Source organism: Anopheles ziemanni, chromosome 2, assembly GCF_943734765.1.
Source record: "Anopheles ziemanni chromosome 2, idAnoZiCoDA_A2_x.2, whole genome shotgun sequence".
NCBI classification, from domain to species: Eukaryota; Metazoa; Arthropoda; class Insecta; order Diptera; family Culicidae; genus Anopheles; species Anopheles ziemanni.
This window is the reverse complement of record NC_080705.1, coordinates 43,320,729-43,336,132: the sequence shown is the minus strand read 5'-3', so window position 1 is coordinate 43,336,132 and position 15,404 is coordinate 43,320,729. Positions and strand designations below refer to the sequence as shown.

The 15,404-nt window shown below is 42.5% G+C and overlaps 1 protein-coding gene across 1 annotated transcript in view; it reads left to right on the top strand.

The window, feature by feature from the left end:
- Positions 1-10,756, top strand: part of LOC131289658 (tyrosine-protein kinase Dnt-like) — a 66,913-nt gene extending 56,157 nt beyond the window's left edge. The window contains exons 2-6 of the mRNA XM_058318959.1: positions 8,928-9,294; positions 9,370-10,125; positions 10,207-10,426; positions 10,494-10,570; positions 10,645-10,756. Of these exons, the coding sequence (XP_058174942.1) occupies positions 8,928-9,294; positions 9,370-10,125; positions 10,207-10,426; positions 10,494-10,570; positions 10,645-10,756 (1,532 nt within the window). The remainder of the gene's footprint in view (positions 1-8,927; positions 9,295-9,369; positions 10,126-10,206; positions 10,427-10,493; positions 10,571-10,644) is intronic.
- The last annotated feature ends 4,648 nt before the right edge of the window (positions 10,757-15,404 follow it).

The following is a 15,404-nucleotide window of genomic DNA, read 5'->3' as shown; positions in this document are numbered from 1 at the left end:
ACGGCTGACCACCGATCTATAATATACCGTCTCTAAAATCTCTTCGGAGAGAGGCTTTGTCCCACTAGGGGATGTCGTGCCACATAAAAAAAGAAAAAAAAAACTTTCGTTATAGGTAAGCCGTTGGTGTACTGAAGTTACATGTTCATATTTGATCTCCTGGACGGACACATATGTCACCAGCAAGAGGACGAACGTAGACGATTCGATTTTTGTTAGGGTTCGTCTCGGATAGATTGCAATCAACCGATATGAAACCCGACAAAAGTGTTGTTCATTCACAACATATCCGAAGTCTAGGGGAAAAACAAGAGAATGAAGTAAAGAAAACATGTCACACGAATGAACAACTGAACCTAGGAAAGCAAGAATAAAATCAACCACAGATGCGACGCGATTCAATGCTTATGCCAACGGGTGAACTGCAGCAACATAGACGCATCCTAGCTGATGCTTGAAGCTGCGTGCAGAATCCAAGCCACGTGAATGGGTTGCTGTGGTTATGAAATAACAATTTACAAAACCCTCCTAACGTCAATCAAAGGTCCAATGCAAAATATTGGTTTGTCGGTTGTAGTGGATTCCGTTTTTCACTTGTCACTTTCCTCGTTGCTTTGTTTATCCCCCTTGTTCCAGTTGGACAACTGGCAAACAGAGGAAAAAAAATTAAAATGGTGAAATCCATAAAGGAGGGTAAAATGGTGCGTCCGTCAATTGTAACTGCAGCAAACGGTTTTAACCCATGTGACTTTTTTCATTCGTTACATCTTTCAAAACTGTTATCTTTTTAACGAATGAGAAGGATCGCATTCTCCAAAATGATTTTTGGAAGGTATCACAATTTGTCGGAAAGTTCTTGGTGAATACCTCATAAAAAGACTAGCTAAAGCAATCCACGGTTTACCAACTCGAAATGAATTGCACTCAGTGCAAGAGCGCCACATTGCAGCTAAACCTGTTGCGATCCGAGTTAGGAACCGTATCGTTTCTGTTTTCAACACATTTTACCTCCACAAGGCTCTCTTGCGTTCGGCATTTGGCATATCTAAAACGGAGTTCACGTTGAAAACCTTTCCATTCCGTCGCCTCCATATGGACGGAAAGAAGAGTATTGATACTCTTGACGAAAATCCATCGGAATCCACAAACCACGTGCCAATCGACCGGATAAAAAACGCTCACTGGAAGAGTGGAGTGGATTTTGGAAAACTATTAGACGGTGGTTTACCGAAGTGTGAGCACCACTGAACTGGTTGGCCGATGCTCATCACCGGATAAAGGAAGGGAATCGAACAACAGCGTAGGACAAAAAGAACATATCGATCCAGGACACACTGGAGATACCTTACCAAGCCGTCCGCCACCTGATCACTTGATTAATGATGCAACATCGGTGAATAAATATTTCCACCAACCCGGGCATTGCCACTGCACAGAATTTTTCGATCGCTTCGTAGCCTTCCAAAGGCAGCAATACCAGCTCCGTAACTTGCCATTAGCGGAAGTAGACACAACTACCTCTCGGCCATTTGACAGACACTGCCTCGGAGTTGTGAGTGGATGTCTTCTGTGTCCATAAATCACTTCCTACCGTGTGCACGACAATGTCCGGGAACGTTTCATCCCGCAATCTCGTCGGATGGAGTGTAACGCCGAGAGAAATTCTGGGTGGAAGTAAACTAGAGCGAGCAAGAGAAGAGGCAAACAACAAAGTGTGGTTAGGAGTGGCCACCGATGTCGCCGTCCTCATCGTTGTTTGATGGAGTTTTATCAACATGCCGAAAGTTGGACCGGTGGTTGGCAGTGATAAAGGGGTATATCCCTGCACCCAGGAATAAGTAACGGCACCAGGAGTCGATGATGGTAGCTCGCACCGTCGCATTGTGTCAGTAATTTAAATTAATGACATCAACCAGGACGAGGGCCTCCCGTTTTCCGAAGAGAGAGCGAGAGTGAGCCAAATGCATGGTATAATGATACAGAAACTACCGGAAAAATTACCGTATAGTTGCTGTAGATGCGTCCAACGGCATAAGTAAACTTCATTTCTATCAATCTATCGTAGTACCAGGATCGCCTACTCCTCGTAAAGTCTTAGGTCCGGGTCCGGACTGCTTTCGGTAAAAGCTTCCATTCTGTACCTATTACTTATCGTTTACCAGCCCAACTTCGATAAACGAAGGACACGAGATTTAAACGAACACACAGCAACTCGGAGCTTTGCTATCCGGTAGCAATGATTACTATTCTTCTCTAATGGACCTTCGTTTGATAGGGGATCCAAACTGCAAATGATACTTCCAAGAAGCAGAGATTGCGTTACCTTAAGGGTATCATTTTATGATAGTAGGAAGAGCAGTTTGAGAAGTCTCGACTAGTTGAAGTGAACGTCGTGCAATCTGCCTTCTAGTCTGCCATGGCAATGAGGTATTTGACAGCAAAGCCTTCCTTTAATCCTCGTAAATAAATCAAATAATCCTACCACTCCCGAGCCAAGGATAATAAATTGTTTCACGTACCAAAACAAACAACCAGCAATAATTTCCATCATGAAGACGACACAGTACCATCAGTCTGGTTGAAAAGCATTTTACACGTTCCCTATGTACAGTTTGACTACGTGTAGTTTAATATCAAAAAGAACATTAGAACATGCCATTGCAAGCATCTTGGAAAGTTTTTGCATGTGTTATACTCTCTTTTTCTAACTATTCCATGAACGATGTTGCTTACATACCCATCGTCGTCTCCACCGACGCAAAACATAAAAGTCTATAGCAACCATTAAAATAAACATAAGAGAGCAGGGAAGAAATATAAATATTCCTTACAGTCTCATGAAACGCACCGGAATTCATCTATTGCCTTTTAATCGACCACATTCGAAATTCTTCCGCAAGCGCCACATTCCATTCTTCAAAGAATCGCTCATCTAGTTCACGCATCGTTCTATATGCCTGGGAGACTACATCGACGTTTTGGTCATCTTGTGTCGGGTCGACGTGAAAAACGTAAAGCATTACCATTGCATAGACACCTTCAATCTACCTTATCGACGACGAACAACAACGTGGGTTGAAGAACGTCATGCAGATTTAGTTTTTGGCCCTGTTACTTAAACCAACTGCCAGCTGATGAAGACACTAGACAAAAAAGTCTAATTCCGCCAGATTCCGACAATCAATTAGGTTAGATCGCCGAGCTAGAAGTAGACGGCCTTTAAAAAGAGCTCGTCGAATCAGCTAAAGAACTAAAACACCCAGCGGAACGCTAATTTATTGCCTCTGAACGCCCGGACGTGCCGCTTTTACGTCGAACTTAAGGGAACAACGAGAGAACGTAAGATCGAACAGAAATAGGGGGACCTTATGGTCGCCTCAGAGCCTTTCCGCATTCTCGTTTCCAACTCATTAAATTAATCAGATTACCGGTCACCACCGGGTCCCTAGAATCGCCGTCCTTATGTTGATTTGGCAACAACAGCGCTCCCGGAAGAAGACGCGATTCTTTCTAACAGTTATTTCCGCGCGAGAGGCTTATTGGCCGCCCGAGTAATGGTCATAAATCTCTACTCAATTTTGGGGATCATCTATACACTCGATCGAAGTTTTTTAAAATAACACAATTTTCCATAATATGCGATGTGCGTTACCATTAGAGTTAGAAATCAGCGAACATAAATCGCGCCATAAATTCAAATCGGGTGTCACTTCTCCCATAATTTGTGTAATTTCTTCTTCTTCTTCTTGGCGTAACGACCTCTTGGTCATGCCTGCCCCCGTTAAGGGCTTACGAGACTTGTTTCCTTGTTGTACGTGGATAGTCAGTCCTCTCGTACAGTAATCGTAATTTGTGTAATTTATGTGCTCTATATTCTGCTGGGGGTCCGCGACAGCCGAGCGGTAGCGCCGGTTAGAAAAATCGGCCCATGAGCGCCGGGCCTCGCCACCTCGACGGCGTGGGTTCGAATCCCAACCGAGATCGGACCCTCCCCTGTACGAGAGGACTGACTATCCACGTACAACAGGGTCTCGTAAGCCCTTAACGGGCAGGCATGATCAAGAGGTCGTTACACCAAGAAGAAGAAGAAGAAGAAGAAAATGCGTGCTGCGTTTTGCTTTTGGAAGTGAATTTGCGTGAAGATCTGTTAATTATACAAAACGCAAGACCTCAATCGTGAAGATAACATCGGTTGTTAACGGGTAGAAGAAACGCAAGGAATGGGAAAGCAGATGATAGTTTTTTGCTTCGAAAGGAATATTTTTAAATTATAAATTAGCATGAAATCCATTATTTTTCTGTAGTAACCGCCATCTGGTATTCTTCAGACGTCCTGTGGTACAGAAATAATAGGTGACAATTTCTTGACTGTTTTTCTAAGGGAAAAGAGGTGGAGTTTACAGGACATAATAGAAACCTTATCCCAACTGTTGGTTGATGATTGTCTGTGCCTTCTTCGGAGAATCGGAAACCGTCAAAGCTTATCATGAGTAATATTTTTGTAAATACAAAATATCATCGTTAAAAACAGATTGTTTCCATACGAAATTAAATGAAAGGCAATCAGCTGTTCTAAACTAACTTTATTATGTTTTGTTAATGTTTGTTCGGTACGCCAAAAATTGTTCCACTGTTCCGTCTTGCAAAGAGGTCGAAAGCGCGTCCTTCGATCCTTTTTATACATATCTAAAATACATCGCCATCGCGGTGATGTTTCTGTTCGATCAGCTTCGTTGGACCGAAACGTTTCCAACAATCATACTTTGATAAGTAAACCTTAAAAATTATTAAACGGGCAAGAACTGGAACACGACATTTTATATTCATTCCACAAGGTGTCGATAAAACGCGAAACAGAAACAAAAGAATAAAAAAGAAAATATATCGTCTAGTAACGTGTTAAAAGCTACACACAAACCATAAATTCTTTGAATCCAAAGCCTCACAACGAGGTCTTTGTTCATGATTATTTTATTTCTTGAATTTTCTTTCGTGCTCTCCTTTTTTATTGTGTTCCCTCGTTCTTTTTGAATGGTTTTAAACTATTTGCCCGAATTTCCTTGAAAGAATGGAACAATTTATTTTATGTCACCGAAACGTGACACCATTTTACTTGCTTTAATGCGTATATTGTTGGTTCTGCCATGCTTCCTGAATTTCTATTGTTCTATTAATCTTTGATCTTTTTTCCTGCTTTTTCAATGCCTTTTCATTTCATTGCCTACGCAATGGTTCGGCGATCATTTTTTTTTTCTTTCAATTTCTGTCCTGAACCGTTTCTGTATATTTTTTTATTTTTACTGTTGGGGTATTACACTGTATTGAAATATTGAAAAATATTTAGAACGTCGTCAAACAGGACGAAGGCCCGTTTACAATCGTCCACCTGGCATTGCGGAACCTCTTTGTTGTTGACCTGTATGATGGCGTGCGTGTGTGTACGAGAGTAGTATGTAGGTTACCGAGAATAGAATTGAAATTCAATCCTACTGGCGTTCAATCCTACGTTTCCGACAAGAGAAAAACAGTAAGTGCATGACTACAATAAAAAATGCAGCAAACGGCGGCAATTTGATAGATTTCACTTACCGATTCTCAAAAAACAATCATGCCATTTTCACGCAAAGATAGCGTACTTCGCACCTCTCAGAAGTTGGAGTTAATCCTTTCTCACGTTCACGAGTTTACACGAAGACAGAAAAGCGAAATAAAACTTTCCGTTCCGCCAGATTGTCATCACCCTGGGAACCGCGTATTGTCCGTTTCCCCACTAAGAAAACTCTTATCCTCATTTTCCTCCATCTTCTTGACTGTAAGTGCATTTTCCTTTCGAAACCCTTACAAGTCTCCAACACCTCGTTTGTTTAGTACAAATGGTGTCCGGCAAGAAAAGAAACGCGCAATTAAAAGCACACGAATTCACACCCAATCATAACGACGATTTCAAGCAGCGTGTGGTCAGATTATCATTGAAAAAGCACCGGGAACTTTGAAACCGGAAAAGGGTTTCACTGAACACAATCCGAGAAAGGTTATATAGAGCCGGTCTGCTCAGACAGGAAGCGAGGAAAAAAAACAAACAAACGATTTTTGTTGCATTTGTCCTTTTTACAATTGCATCTTCTTTAGTTTGACAAAACATGTTTGATTCATCTAATCTATTCCTTCTTTTTCTTGGTATACGTGGATAGACAGTCCTCTCGTACACGGGGTAAGGTCTGCCCTCGGTTGAGATTCGAACCCGCGCATCTAATATTAGCAACAATTAACTAGCATTTTAAAAATAATATATTTCTAACCAAGCTACACGCAAATACATTTGCTTTCGAAGTCTTGAAATTACTGAACTTGAGATTTGTATGAATTAAATCAAGCAGTAAGTTGTATATGTTATGTGTTCTGCAATTAATGAAGGAGATGTTCTTTTCCACAGAGCATTCTACATGTTTCATGGTTCTCTAACGGTGTCAGTTTTACACGGATGTTTGAAAATCTCTTGAGGGGATTACTCAACTTTCATGAGTATTCTTTCCAATTTACAGACGAAACGCTCTACTCATATTTCATTCGCCAGTACCTGTCGGACGAAATAATTTTTGATTTATAATATCGCCTGCTTTGTTTTTCCTTCTTTACTTTAACGTGATGTTATTTCAGTGTATTTTATTTTTAATTGTCTATCGGATAAGTTGGGAAATTGATGCATAAAAGTAAAAAACGGGGACAAACCATGAAATTAAAATGGTTCAATCACTTAAAATCCCCCCTCTAAACTTTTTAATTGTTTGTTTTTGCTTATCAATGGCACGTAAAATATTCTCATTTCTCTAAATTTGCTGGTTGGTTGTTGTTATTATATTTCCATCAGCAGCTTTCCTCCTCAGCAGTTTAGTTTTAATAGCTTGATGGATCAACCAGTCAGACTAGGGTCCAGATTTACGTTGTTTTCTTTTCCCCTCTATAAAACTGGGTGCACCATTAGTTTCCACTGGAAAAGGGTGAAAACGAAGGGATCCAGTTGAGTGTGGTGTGAATTGGACGATACTTGGCTCAATCCGTTTATTTATAAACTGTTAGATAAAAATAATTTTATTTTGGGTGCAATCGGAGGAACGGTAAAAAACTACACTTGACTTAACTTTGTATCAAAAAACGACTCTTCCGTACTTCAATTTAAAGCATTCCAATTATTCCTAAAAGCCGTAATGAAATAGCCAGTAGAATTTTTTAACTCTAGGTCTCTCTCTATACAACTACTACAGTGCGAATTGGAGATGAACGATTTTCCTGGTGGAAAAGTGGCGTCCAAAAGTCTGTTGTGCGACCGCGGAGGGATCAATTGTCTTCACGGGATAGTATGCATCATTTAATGTCGTCTCAGCTTTTTACTTCTCTCTGAGAGGGCTTAAGACGGTGGGGATGATCCAATGTAGAAGTCACCTAGATTCTCCCAGCGTTGTTTTGACAGTGATTTATCTCTCTGTGCTGTTTCTCGGGGTGGAAAACTGAGGGTAGAAATGGGGCAGCACCGGAAGAAAACAAACGATTACAACGAGGTTGCAAACAACGATGACGATGATGCTCGCGCTACGTTCCGTGTCTAATGTGTTTTTATTCTCAACTCGCCAAAAACCATCACAAAAACGTCTTGCTTCGACGATGGGAATATTTTGCATTGATCGTGTTTGGTTGTCGCAAAACAACGCATTTTATAAACTGACTTAATTTGAAAATAGTAGCCAATTAATTGAAATGCTGTTGAAGGTGAAATTGATCGTTTTTTAGTGTGTTTTAGTGTTAGAACTTTCAATTAACCACCGTTCACATACACACATTATTCCCAACCGTGCATTGGAGTAATGATTAATTTCGTTAGTGGCAAACACTGCACACGGTAGCAACATTTGGCCTCCTTTATTTCCCTCTGTAACACTGCGAAAGGGTTTAGTCAGGACGGATGAAATTCGACCTGATTAAAATTTATTTTATAGCAGCTTACTGTATAGCAGCGGGGGTCCGCGACAGCCGAGCGGTAGCGCCGGTTAGAAAAATCGGCCCATGAGCGCCGGGGCTCACCACCTCGACGGCGTGGGTTCGAATCCCAACCGAGACCGGACCCTCCGCTGTACGAAAGGAGTGACTATCCACGTACACAGGGTAAAAAGTCTCGTAAGCCCTTAACGGGGGCAGTCATGACCAAAAACAAGGTCGTTACGCCAAGAAGAAGAAGCAGCTTACTGTCGTATTAGGCAACATAACACTAACGCTTCGTAATTCTCTGGCGATAATTCGCAAACGGGAAACGGTTCGCAAATGGAGAACGATGAACACTAGAAAAAAAGCAAATCACAACCGTATGCTAACACCAACACCAAACACACCCTCTTTTTGCCCCCTCCCATATATTTGTTTTCTACTATAATGCTTAATCGATGGATAATGTCTTTGCGTCCTTGTTTACCTTGCAATTTTTTGCCATTTTTTATTTCCACTTGGATGTCCTATCTTTCCACTTTTTTATTTATTTTTTTGTTGTTTCTCCTGTCGGAACCGGATTCACCATTGTTTGTGACCACTACAAACGCCAAAGTCCCTTAGTGCATCAGAGAAATGGCCCTAAAATTGGCATGAAACAGCGAAGATAACAAATAAAAATAATTTGATAAACAAAGTAAACATCGAAAAGAATGTTAATACGCAAGAGCTTAACCACTTACAAATTAATCCTAAATTATGGACCTTCCGTAATACACTATCGAATTGTCCCCGTGGTTCTATTTCTCTTCTGCTCCTTCGTGTGGCTTTATTATACTGTTGAATCTTCATGCTCTCGGATTACTTGAACATTGTTATTATCCGTTTCAATGTTATTAAGAAGGTTGTTCGCGTTTCACAACACTACCCTTTTTTCTTCTTCTTTTCCAAAGGCCTTTCCGCGGAAATCTACTTCGTCCGCGAGGGTCAGGTGAACGAGTATGCTCTTCATTTCACGGTTCCCGTTCCGGCGGAAGTTGAGGAGATCTCATTCACCTGGCAGAGCCTGGCCAAAAGGCCGCTTCCTTACCAGATCAACATCGTTTCGCCGGATCCGATCGCACTGCCGAAGCCCTCGATGAATATCTCCCAGCAGGGTGAAATCCCGGAGCATATCGAAACGTTTGCCATCGGTCTGCGCTGCAGTGGACGAGAAACGGCCGAGGTTGACGTGACCATAACGGTGGAAGTGACACTCGATCGACTCACAGGAAACGCAACAGAATTGGTGTTTCGCCGGAAGAAGATCTGCTTGATGAGGTAAGTCGTGCGAAGAGGAAGGTGTTTTGACAACTGAACGTCGAAACTGAACTTTTTTCTTCTCCCGTTTCACAGTGAACATCCTGATGCAAACCAACCGGATCCTTACCTGCTAGAAAACGCGTCCAACGGTCAGAATGGACTGATCACACTCATCATCGGCGGGATTATGGCGATTCTTTTCGTGGCAACCATCATCTTGATCGCGTACTGTGCCCGGGGATTGTTCCGCCGAAAGCCACAACACGCTCAACCGATCCGTACCTCCAGTTTCCAGTGCCTCCAACCACACGCTTCATTGGCCCCCTCGTCGATACTCTCACCATCCTACGTTGTCCCCACGATAGCAACCCTTTCCCGCACTCGAATCTATGCGAATGCCGAACCAGAAGAACTGCAGCGACGCATTTCCGAGCTGACCGTGCAACGCTGCCGGGTGCGCCTTTCCAGCCTACTTCAGGAAGGAACCTTCGGAAGAGTCTACCGGGCCAGCTACAACGACAGCGAGGAGGTGCTGGTGAAAACCGTCGGATCGCACGCGTCCCAAATCCAGGTCTCGCTCCTCCTACACGAAGGCATGAGCTTGTACGGTGCACAACATCCCGGTATCCTCTCCGTCCTGGGTGTCTCGATCGATGACCATACGGCACCATTCCTACTCTACCTCGCGCCAGAGAACTCGCGCAACCTGAAGATCTTCCTCCAGGAACCGGTGGCCCGAACGCTGACCACGATCCAGATCGTCAAGATTCAACTCCAGCTCGCACAAGCCCTAGGACACCTGCACAGCCACGGTGTGATCCACAAGGACATTGCGGCTCGTAACTGTGTGTAAGTATTACCACCCATCACGATCGTAACTCCAAGGGCAATTTTCTAACCACACTTACCTTTCCTAACTTGATTGTGCAGAATTGACGATCAACTGCGAGTGAAGCTAGCGGATAACTCCCTTTCACGCGATCTTTTCCCCGGCGACTACTACTGCCTTGGGGACAGCGAAAACCGACCGATCAAGTGGCTCGCACTGGAGTCGATCCAGTATAAACAGTTCAGTGAAGCTTCCGATACATGGGCGTTTGGTGTTCTCATGTGGGAACTGTGTACCCTGGCGCGACAGCCGTACGCAGAGGTAGGTTGCTTACACTCAACACCCTCTCAAAGGTGGATTTTACAGCATTTGCATTCTTCCCTCATAGGTCGATCCGTTTGAGATGGAAAACTATTTGCTTGATGGCTATCGGTTAGCGCAGCCAATCAACTGTCCAGATGAGCTGTAAGTTGCACATTCCCCAAAATGACCCCCTAAATCAGTCTTCAAAAACTCTTAACTTTCTACTCTCACTGCAGATTCGCAATAATGGCCTACTGCTGGACGATGCTACCGATGGAGCGGCCCTCATTCGAAGAGCTGCAGATTTGTCTGCAGGATTTCTACGCACAGCTGACACGCTACGTCTAGGGATTGGGCAGCTCTGGTCAACGGTTCTACATATTTCCTGTGCCACATCGTCACCATTATACGCCGAACCCCCCTCTATGATCGTTGTTACTGGTCCTAGTACCGCCCCCAATCCGAGATCACGAGATGGAGAAAATCAATGCTAAGACCTACGTTCATAATTAAGTTATCCTTATTGACGCTATTGAAAATGCTTCACGAATGATCACAAAACAAGACTGCGGAGGTTATATTATAAAATTGGTGAAGTACATAACTAATCCCTTGAAAGATGTGCCTTGTTTAGCATTTAAGATGTATTTAATAATGTTAAACTGAATAGGAAGTAAATTTTTGTTGTTTTTGTTATTTATCAGTATCAAATCGAAATGTTCCTAAGTGGTTGTCTATAAGTTTGAATGTAAATATGATATGCAACTTTTCGTATTAAACCATCGTTAGAATCCTTAAAACATATGATCAAAAGTGTAGTTAGCTGGTAAAAGCAAAATCCAATCGTGTTCCGTCAATCGCATGCCAATGATACAATAACAATACATTCCAATAATTTAGGATGATTTCAGCGTTGGTAACACAAACTAATAAATGAACACTAAATCAAACAGATATTACTCCTCATTCTTGGAGGTAGGAAGGGAGTTGAAAGAAAGAAGGCAAACGCTGTATGTCGTATAAGGCACACCATGTGTGTGTGTGTGACTATCTTTGGAATGTAGGTTATACCAAAGATAGTCCAAAGAAGTGCATTTAGTACGCACTAAAACATCACAACCACTTTCCAAAAACCATGTTATTTCCGCTTGGCGCCCGGTGAAGGAAAAGGTAAAAAACACACACACACACCCCGTGGAACTGCTTTATTCTTGCATTATTTACCAGCCGTTTCGCATCAACCGCAGCAATGCAATCGATGCATTCAACTTATTAGCTTTATCAAAGCACAAAAGAGTTGCACCAGGACAGGTGAGAGAGGGGATGGGAAAAGTGAGCCCCATACTCTCTGAAGTTTGGAAATGATTTGCTAATTGATCGATCACTCGCAATATATCAATTCATTGCGAATTCTCGCCGCCTTCGTCCGCGGGGTATGATCGAAGGACTAAATCGTGCACTAACCAGCGAGTCGGGGTTTTCCGGTTCTTTTTCCTCCCCCGCTGTCCGTAAATGACAGAAGTGGAGCTGGTTTGAACGTCAATCGTTTCAATCGTCATGGACATGTCGGGTTCTGAAGGGTCCTGTTTTTCAGTCGGTTTAATCGTTGCAGTCATGCACATGTTGAACGAGAACTCCACTCCACTCTCCGTTATATGAGACGGTATTTAGTGTCCCGTTTTTTTGTCTCGTGACGCTCGATGGCATCGGGAAGCAAATGGCATTTCTGGTGTCCTTTCGGAGGCGTTGCAGAACGCAACGATAGTTTCACATTGTTTTTTCGTCGTCTATTCGATTCAAATCACTGAAAACGTGCGTTCGACTCGGCAAAAGCGACGATTTACGCATAAAATGGTGGCTGTTTTCTGTCGTGTTGGTGGGTGGCCGGCATACAAATATGCAAATAGTGCATCGGTAGTGAAAACCACCATCGGCAAAAGGTTGCAGCTGACGTCATCGTCGACGTTGCCATCATCAGCGTCGTTCGATTTGACTTATACTGGAACTGAAAAGTTAACCTTCTGCATCGAGCAGGAATCCCTCGCAGGTGACTATAAGAGGCAACGGGTACGGGCACGAGGATGGAAATCCAGACAATCCCCCTCGTGGCAACAACCGGAATCGAAACGGAACGACGGTTCTGTTCATTAAACCAATTAAATTATTGTTTCGAGATGGATATCGAAACGCTTCGGGCGGAAGAGCAAACCCCCAAGGGCATCCCCTTGCGTTGCTGAGTGGATTCTGCTGCAAAAATAAACTGCAAGCGATTGGCAACCGTTTTTGAACAGGTCGGAAGTTGGGGTATTGAAAATATACGTCGATTTTGCTGGTTTAAAGAAATCTTTTGCAATCATTTTACCTTCAATGTCCCCTGGATAACTTAATGTTACCTTTTTCTACGAACAACAGGCGCAAATGCTAATTCAATCTGATGCGCCCCGATCGAGGAGACTGATAAAAAATTGAGGCAGCTTTATGATGCGAAGTCTAGACACAAACAGGATATACTATGTTATTCAATCAAAATAGTATTTCAATTATAGTAGTCCTTTCAATTTAACAGGAAAACGAAGAAAAATTCAAGCAAGTTTCTTGAAAATAATAATTGAACACTTATCAACAATTCAACAAAATTCTGAAAAGTTGTTTTTTAACAAAAAAGTTGGATAAAATAATCATATTCGACTATGGCTATTAAAAATTTTGTTGTTTTTTTAAATTATCGTTAAAAAATAGAATTAAAAAGTTAAAATATGGTGTGAAAAATTAAAACATAATTAAAACATTAAAACGCATGTTGGCCCTTCCGCATCCTGTGAGGTTTATCATAATGACCGCCACCGAGCTCGGGCCCATCCACCCATGCTCTGCCCACTTGCTTACTGCCGGCGTTTGGAAGATTAGGAATCTTTTAATTTCAATAAAAACGTTGCTACTCCAACTCATTCTTTCAGGAGTGGATGACGTTGCTTTCCCTAAGTGAATTTTCGCATTTCGTGTCTGATGCTGATATGTTACTTTGTATTTGTCACCTCATCGGAGCATGTTTGAATATTAGAGGTCACGCCATGAAAACAACTCCCAGTTGCCTCATCCCTATTCTGTGTAACATATTTCATACATTATTCATATTGTTTTGCAATAGAAAAATAAAACGCAGGGAAAAACAAGTCTGGCCCAGTGTATGTGTATGTTGGACGTGACAAATTTGCCACGTGATGACATAATGAAACGTGTGTTCCCTTTGACGAATCAAAATATAACCGCAAAAACATCAACCAAGCACTCGGATGCGGTAGTGAGTCTGGAGGGCAAGGTGAATTACAGATGTATCTTCCCACCGAGACAATCCCGGAAGCGCCCGCCAAGTGCAACATCATTTCGTGCCGAATACCTACAGCATTCACCGGGCAAACTAACGAACCGAGCGAACCCATCACAGTTACAATCAGTGGCACCTTGTTGTAAGTCTAGCGAAGAAGAGGAGAGGGATGGCGAGTGGAAGGATGTGTGTAGATGGAGTATCGGACGGGTTCCAATTCCGATTCCATGCCAACAGCGGTTGATGGGCGAACAAAATGAGACACCCGAACAGCAATTCCACACGCAACAACAACCACATTGCGAACCACCATCATCATCATCAACATCAACATTCCCCGCTTTGCGTCTCCGGTAGCCAGGCCGCCCTTTCCCTTGACCTACTGCTCGACATGTCACGCAGAAGAACGGAAAGGTTCGGGTCAGAAGGAAGTGTGCAGGTGAACACCCTTGCACCTTTCGCCCCAACCAACTAGTTGGTCCTTCTCGTTGTTCTTCACCTTATCGATGCCACAACATGTCGGTTTGTGTGCCGGAAAAAGCAATTTTGCCGATTTCTCCGGAAAACATTTCATCCACATCCATGTCCCTGCTCCAAGTTCTCGTAGAAGATGCGAACCTTACTCCTAAGGAACTCCGTTTCCTCGAATCAAGAACGTTCAATGTTTCTGTTGCGACTACCGAAGCGTGGTTTATTTTTTAAGAAGTTTTCCTTCGCCGGGCGAAAAATCATGGCAATGAATTAAAGTGCGAGGTACTACGACGTTGTGGGATTGTTTCCGTTTTGACGTTGTTTCCATTTGTTACTCATCGAACACACTTCAACGCATCACTGATGAGATACGATACGAAAGGACCTGCGAAAACATTGCATACACATACACAACACTCTTCCGTGCAAACATCTTACCACCATGGAGATGTGATTACGATGTCCTTTTGCTCCGAATAGTGGTTGTTTATTCCTTTTTGCTTCACGTTGGAATCGAAGCATTTTTAAATGCGAAAGGAGACTGAGGCAAGAAATCTCTGGAGAAAAGCGCATAAGAAATTGCCAACGAGAAATTCCATAATCGAAGATCATTAGTTCACCGAGGTGGAAAGGCGCAAACCGCCATCAGAAATGTAAGCGGGAAATCAATTATATTATCACGGAAATTTACGTGACGATGATTTTGTCGGAATTCTTCTAAAATGTCCTACGCGTGGCAATGGATGCGGAAGTATTAAGCTCGTTTGAAATATTATTCTACTGAGCATAGAACGCCAAAACCCCGATAAAATATAATTTAACGCCTCTGGGAGACTGGAAGATGGGTTTCACGAGATAGAACATTTAACACCCACTCGCTCTCGCCCGATTAAATGCAGATGGTTTGAAATTTTTTTTCGTTTATTTGTACAACACATATCCGGCACAAGGATCTTGTAATCGTGTATTCGAAAGAACCGACGAGGAACTGTCGCCCTAAGATAATAATGATGATGATGATGATTCTATTTGAACATTTTCTATGAATAATTCGAAGAAAATGGAGCTGTAATCATGTCATGTTTTAATCCAGCAAGATTTATTTCATTAGTTTGTTAATTGGTTTGAAAATGTTTCAAAAAAACGGTTTTGATTAATCCTAATGTTAACAAATAAGTAACTAGGTATGATTGTTCATAT